This window comes from Scedosporium apiospermum (genome assembly GCF_000732125.1).
Source record: "Scedosporium apiospermum strain IHEM 14462 chromosome Unknown SEQ_SAPIO_0099, whole genome shotgun sequence".
Classification (NCBI taxonomy): domain Eukaryota; kingdom Fungi; phylum Ascomycota; class Sordariomycetes; order Microascales; family Microascaceae; genus Scedosporium; species Scedosporium apiospermum.
The window spans coordinates 2,324,803-2,332,088 of NW_015971800.1; the positions used below are offsets into that span (position 1 = coordinate 2,324,803).

Genomic DNA, 7,286 nt, shown 5'->3' on the forward strand with positions numbered 1-7,286 from the left:
TATCAATTGCTGTTACCCCAGCGACCTCTCTCAGCGCCAACGCAGAGTCGAGTCGAATGTGTTCGTTCTACGAGCTATGGCTTTATGTGAAAAACAGATCAGATCTAAAGCGAGTCTAGAAATCGGTTCGTCGAGAGCTTATTACCTCCGTCTTTTCCCCGTGGCAGTCTCGCCTTGTCGCTTACTCGCAGTTTCTTTCTTAGTCCAGTTCCTACTTCTTTTAAGCCATTACTTGCAAGGCACTGAAAGTTCCATCCAGACGTGGAACGTACATGGTTTAGCAGTCAAGGCCTCCTATCAACTAGGACTGCATTCTAAGCATGCGTTGGACCGATACGAACCTTTAGAGCGTGAAGTCCGCGTCCGCACGTGGTATACTTGCGTTCTACTTGATCGGTATCTACAATCTGGGCCTCAAAGTATCCAGCGCTTAGCGTATTGACCGACACCTTCTTTGCCTAGTATATTAAGCATGACACTGGGCCGCCCGCTCGCCATCCCGGATGCTCACGTCAGGGTAGACATGCCGAGCTCCGTTCCACGTGGCGGGTCATCCCCCGAAGACGATCCGTCGGACTTGTGGCTGGCGAGCCCGAATCTCGAATTCTACAACGCAAGTCTGTACGTATTAAATATGACTGCCCATCGCATCATACCAAAGTATCCGTGCCTAACATCACAGTTCATTGTATATGATTATGGGCCGAATCCTAGACGCACTCTACGGGAGCAACCTGGATTGCGACTCGTCGCAGGACGTCTTCAAAATTGCAAGCCAGGTCTTCCAGATTGAACACCAACTTTCAGAAGCCCAAAGAGGGTTTCCTCCGACTCTGCAGCTAGTTGAGATGGCCGATTTCGTGCAGGAGCCAAGATGTCCCAAACCGATTCTGAAGTTCCGCGTGATTTTCACGCTCCGTTACTATAACCTTCGCATTCTAGCACATCGTCCCCTACTGCAAAAGTATCTTGAGATCCTAAGCAACCGAGCCGAGGACACGCACCATCTCAGTTCTCTCCACCAAATCGGTGTCAATAGTTTACGCATATGCATGCAGTCGGCTAGTAGCATTGTCAAGTTGATGATGCATTTAACCAAGTCGAAAGAAGAAGACCGAGCCCTTTTGGGTGCGTGGTGGTTTTCGTTATACTACAGTAAGGGGAAATCTGGCCATGGTCTGAAGTTATCATGGATCTAATGAACTAACGCCTTTCAGCCTTCAACGCGGCTCTCGTCATCTACTCCGGGCTCCTGATTAGGGCCTATGCAGAGGCTCATGAGGAATTTTTCTCGCTTGGAAACATCGAAATCCGACGTGAATTGCTTCATCAAGCTGTCGAAAGTCTCATGTCGTTGGATAATGGAAATTCAAGGACGGAGAAATGCGCGCGGTATATCTTGAAACTCGACCGAGTTTTGGATTCACTATGTGAGCGTAGATCTTCCAGGTGTATCCTAGACTCAGAAAACTAACCTGAAGTCCTCACTTGCAGACCCTTCAGCACGCGCAGAAAGCGAGGCTATTGATATGCCGACAGACTCGACATCGCGCGACGTGCTGGGCATGAGTAGCTCCATGGCGCATTCGGATTTGTTCAACCACGAACACACACCAATGGGCCTGGATATCAGCGAATTGATGGTGCCTGGAGACCTGGACTTCCTGAAATTTTTTGACCCAAACCTCAATATGTCTTGAGAATAAGTCTCCTTCCATGCCTATGTTTGTGTGAACACATTGTAACGATATTAAGAGCTTATTATCAAGTTGAGGGTGGCAGGAGTATGTTTCATCTCCACGAGAAAGTCTCTGCTTGCCATTTTCCGTCCGTTACCTATTCTTATTTTCTCTTCTTCGTAGTGAGAAGGTGAATAAATCTCCCGACCAACGACCGAATAGTGTGTTGACGTGAGAGCTTCGACTCCGGTTGCAACCAGCCGATCAGAGAGACTATGTCGATAAATTAAAGTCATCGAGTGTAAGGACAGCTGGCGCGGTGGCTATATAAGACTACTTACAGTCACCTGGAGCGTCTATTTGCTGTCTTATATTTCAGCCGTAAGTGAGGCAAACATGACATCAAGTGACGAAAATCCGGTATGTTACCGCCATGAATGTTGATATTCGAGAGTAGCCTGATAATTGAGGACATTGCGAGATCCCAAGGTAGGCCTCTGTGTACGTAATACTCCCTCTTCGACAGATCTACTCCACGCAGTAGGTGAACGAGTCCTTCTCCAGGGCTCATGGCCATCTTGAAATGAGAGAACGAGAACTTCAAAATTTCTCCTTCAGTCATCAGACGTCGGACCTTGAGTATGTCCATGTCCCTCGCCCTTGCAGATGGATTATGTCGACTAGTGTGAATAAAGTTGTACAAATATTGTAATGGTTTTCCAGTCAGAATTTCATCAACCGAACTCCATCAACCTGATACTAGACTTGATTCACAGCGCTAGTTCCGTCACTTGGGTCAATTATACCTATCCGAATTGCCCAATCATCACGTCCAGCCTCGTCGATCCTCGTGAAGGGTCAAGGCCGAAGAGGATTGTTAAGTTGGAGAAAACAGCTGCTGAATATGCTCTTGGAGCTATATAGGTTCTGTTTGCAAGTGAAGCCAACAAGGACGAACATGAGAGACCACCTGGGCCATCTGATCCGGACTCGGAGACTGCGAGGGTTGCCAGATGGCCGAAGGGGAACCGACTCTGTGGAGATAATACACCGTTGCGGGGTTCTCGACAGGAAAGACGTAACCTGTCGTAAGCGTCGTGAATGCAGGAAGGATATTCGACACCACTGAGAGCTGTCGCCATTTTTCCTTTCCTTTTTTCCACCACGATGTGATCCCTTACTGACCCACTCGGTGCTCAGTTTCGCAGTGCTGCAGTGACTACTAGACTCTACATTGCCCGTGGCTGCAACGCCCTAGTAGAACTCCATGGCATCAAATTCTTGCCATGTTGACGTCAGAAGAGAGCGTGGCCCTCTTCATATCAGGAACATGTCCGAGCACTACAAATCCACTTGCAGGTTTCGACAACAGCACGGGCGAGAACAATAGTTACTTAGACATGGCAATTTATCATAGCTAGTACACATATAGAATTAACATTAGCGTCCCGACCGACCGGCCTAGTAACTTGTGGTATCATTACAGGTTTGAAATTATCACCCTCCCCTCTTCAGCATTCCTCCGATCGCAGTGTCTCCGATGAACCTCGCCTCTCCCTGACAAACTTGGGCCATGTGTTGGTTAACACCAGGTATTTAATGCTCTTCTCGACTTCATCAAACACAGTAGCGTTGAAAGCATCGGGAATCTCACCCCAGAACAAGACTCCATCCGTGCTGGAGGTTTTCCTCTCGTCCTTTTCGATATTACTGTTTTCAGAGCCAACGGCGGTGAGCTCGGATGAGGATGAAGTCTCTACCATCTCAAATGGGCAAATAGGATTGACGACCTCCTTAGTGTCAAACATGACGCGTGCGGCATCCTCAAAAACAACCTCAAGTCTCCTAAGCTCCGCAGAAGCAATGTTGATGGGAAACTCAGCTCCACGCGGACTGATGTAGTCGTTGTAGATGCGCAGGGCGTGGTTAAACTTTTGTCTCACAAGTTCGCGAGCAATACTCCTGCCAGGCCCGTCACTCGCGTCGTCTATCGCAGCCGGCGGGAGCGAGGCCTTCCACTCTGCAACACTCATTAAGAACGCGATGTTCTCACCCGAGAAATCCTTCAACGCCGAAAACTGGCGCAGAGGTTCAGGGTTCTTCTCCAAGACATATTCGAGAGCTCCAATCACGAGAACGCTATCACTGCTGGAGTAGACTGAGCCTGCCTTGCCCATCCCAGCAAGAGATTTCCAAGAGTCTGAAACGGAGTCATCTACGGGCTTTGTCTTATTCCTTGATTCCCAACGAGCAATCGAATCGAGCGTTTCTTGTTGTAGTGCCCGATGTCTCAGAGTTTGGAAGCAGGGCAGGATTATAGTGAAGATCTCGAGGACCATGATGGAGACGGCAATCCTAATCGGTACACGTTAGACCACAAGGCATTCATGCCATTATTGCGGCAGTCGGGCGAAAAACTGATCTTACCACTGTGGTGGAATGAAATACTCGTTGACCGGGGCCATTTGTGGCACGTAAAGAGCGATCAGCCACATCGGACTCGCGGGTAACCTTTTCAAGGGCAGCAAGGTTAGTATTGCGGAGCCAAGAAGTTTGCCTGAACTCAGGACGAAAAACTAACCCCGCCAGGCAGCAAGCCATGGTCTGAAGGCGCCAGCCATGTGTATCTTCGATCCTACGAGCTTTCCAGAGGATAATGGGAGCGAATATCCAAGCCCAAAAGACCTGCCAGAAGACCGACGGCCACCATTCCCAACCCTTGCCCTGTTGTGCTTTTCGTTCGGCGTCGGTCCCGGTGACTTCGGTTCCCGCAATGCCAAACTCGTCGTGGAATTTGCGCGAGACAAGGAACATAATGGTCGTCAAGAAGAGCTAATTCATCTGATCGTCAGACGAAGGATAAAGGGAGAAGCCGATCGGAATCGTGGGAACTTACCTGGAACATCATGCCAATGCTGACATACAACAACATTCTTGTCGGGTAGTCGAGCTTGCGGTGGATGCGGAGGTACGACGGCTTGACGGGTTCGAGTCTTGGACGAATGCTGGAAATGCTCTCATGTCGAACAAATTTCTTTTGCGCTTTGGAGACATGGAGTAGCTGTGTGTTGGACGCCTGGAAGAGGGCGATGCCGAAGGGGACGTAGATGCTCATGATCCAGTACTCAACCGCCGCGGGCATCAGGGCACCGTAGACATAGCCCAATTGCACAGCAAGCCAGTACAGGTGGAGCAGGATGACGGCGCCGAAGGACAAGGAGAGGGAACGAACCCTTAAAAAGGGCATGTCGCGCTTCATGAAGAGAAACACCATTCCAGAGACAATAATGCCCGTCCAGGCAGCCGCAAAGGCAGTCCAGAAGATACCCACAGCATCGAAGTCTACCCCAGGCGATGGGTTCTGCTCAGTGGCAGGAGAATTCGAATCCCAGCCCATCTTCGCTGCGCCGTTCTGAACAAGCGTACTTGGCGGAGAACGGAGTCGAATCCAGCTTCAAATTGGCGATGGGCGGACCGGTCGATTAAATGGACCGAGCGATTACTTCCGGTGACAGGTCGAGAGTTACCAGGGAAATCACTCATCAATCCGGAGCTGCAGAGCACCGCCTGGTTATATGTTATTATGTCTTTAGGCTGGAGTGGAGGAATCCGATCGGATATGATCCCGACCTCAGTCTCCCGCAGCCAGCCACATTTGACAAGGGCTAAAAGGTTGTTTGGAGGCGTCGCGGGGAAACTGGGAAATGGGAAACCTCGTGTGAAGCAGGTCAACTCGTAGGCTGGAAGAGGTACCTGGAAGGCATCCATGGATGGCTGTCACACTCTGCATTCATTGCATTGTGTTCATAAAAGCTGTCGATCTCTTCACGAATTCGTCGACGAATGCCGATCGCTTCCAAAAATATTTACACTACAGAGCGCTAAATCCCGCCACACCACGCGCTAATGCCAAGCAATGCGCGTCCAAGAAACAACCCCAGTCGAGTCACCTTCGTCGTGGTGTCTGAGTGGCTTGTGGGACGAAAGACCCATGCAGGGACGGTGGATGAATGTGCTCAGAAAGATCTTCCAGTTTTTTCTTCTTTTTCGCCCATAGAGCCCTGAGGCTGGACCATATTATGTCTCTAACAACACAGGTACTCCACTCGGTGATCACAATCCCTGTCCAGGTAAGATGGGGATAAGCACCAGCTTGGGAGGGTTCAACAAGATAACTCCACACAAACCGCTCAGGAATACGACACAAAGATGTTCTTTTCAGAAGCTAATCCGCAGAAATATGCTCAAAAGACGTTAATACTACACAGGGAGATGTAACTACGTCAAGATCGCTCCACCATAGCTCAAGGTGTCATCTCGGGAAGAACCACGAAACCCCTGCTTCGGTTCTCAGCTTGACCAGCCCACTGGACCACGATTTCCAAGCTTGACCTCTACACGCGCATCAAAAATCGTCATGACTTCTTCCTAATGGTATGACTTGCTCATAACTGTCGATCCTGGTAGGGTGAGCCGACAAACAAAGCACACATACAACCTCCGGTCATCGGACGAAATCCGTCTGGTCACCAACTATTACCGACCTCAAGGGTAATCGAACAGCAAATCATCACCAGAGTTACATCCCCCCCGCGTAACGACGAATCCTCCACGAACACCGTACACTACTACGTAATCTTCAAGCACAGAGCACCTCGGTGATCCCCATTCTCCTGGTAGAGGTACTTCCTTTCTATTTTGCCTGTTGCACTCTCGTGGTGTTTCAGCCACTGGCGCACATTGCTTTCCGGAACGAAGGAAAAGCAAATCAATAAATAAAGAAGTAAATAAATAAGCAAAAAGTGAGAAGACAGAATTTTACCAACTCAGAAACCCAACAGATTTGACGGATGGTTCTTGGACCCAGACATGGCGGGAATTGATGAATTTTTGATTACTTCGTACCTTGTATGCCGTCCAAGTGACATTTGGTTTTCGCAGATCTTCAAACCACCTCCCCCATCTCAACCCGTCCCGTGCGCACACTCGGAGGACGGCCTCTCGGACTCCCACGCCGAACGACGATTTACGTGTTACCCCCTGCTCGGTCGCGGCTGCGCTGGTTGATTGAGAGAAAAAAAAAAACCCCGTAGGGGTAAAAGCGGGAGGAAAAGTGATTTGGTGGGGGGCGGAATGTCAGACCTTGGTGCCCTTGAGAATTCTGTCTTGTGGTGCGCACCGCTTGGGCTGCCCTGGCCAGGTCAGTTGGCCAAGAATTTGCTTGCTGCCGTGCCGTGGCGTAAGAAGGTAATGGACCCGAGTAATATCAGAAGCCAGCACGACGAGACCCATGGATCCCAAAATGCATCCCGTGTCTGTCCATATCAGCCCGACTGAGGTTAGCGACGCGAGTAATAAAATACCCTCACAGCTCCACCAAGCAATTCAATGTGCCCTGATCAACCCCGCCGATCGCTGAGGACCAGCAAGAGCGTAGGAAATCCTCACATAACCTCGACACCTACTTGTAGAGTGTCAAGATAGTACTTCGTACTCTGCCCCTCTCGATCTACATCCCTTTGAAAGCACGTTACAGAGGGCGCTACGCACGCAGTCTTGCTTTTTTTAATGCTGTTACGCCGTTGTTCTACGAAGGAAGCATACCAA

General features: G+C 49.8%; 2 protein-coding genes across 2 annotated transcripts; one reads left to right on the forward strand and one right to left on the reverse strand.

The window, feature by feature from the left end:
* Positions 1-472: 472 nt before the first annotated feature.
* On the forward strand, positions 473-1,700 carry SAPIO_CDS6058 (uncharacterized protein; the record flags this gene model as incomplete). Its single annotated transcript, XM_016788252.1, has 4 exons — positions 473-621; positions 683-1,128; positions 1,218-1,430; positions 1,495-1,700. 4 exons carry the CDS (start codon positions 473-475, stop codon positions 1,698-1,700), a joined length of 1,014 nt encoding a protein of 337 aa, XP_016642568.1.
* A 1,490-nt stretch (positions 1,701-3,190) lies between these two features.
* SAPIO_CDS6059 (uncharacterized protein) lies at positions 3,191-5,076 on the reverse strand (the record flags this gene model as incomplete). Its single annotated transcript, XM_016788253.1, has 4 exons — positions 3,191-4,034; positions 4,107-4,190; positions 4,261-4,511; positions 4,576-5,076. The coding sequence occupies 4 exons, from the start codon at positions 5,074-5,076 to the stop codon at positions 3,191-3,193; spliced, it is 1,680 nt and encodes a 559-aa protein (XP_016642569.1).
* Between the last annotated feature and the right edge of the window lie 2,210 nt (positions 5,077-7,286).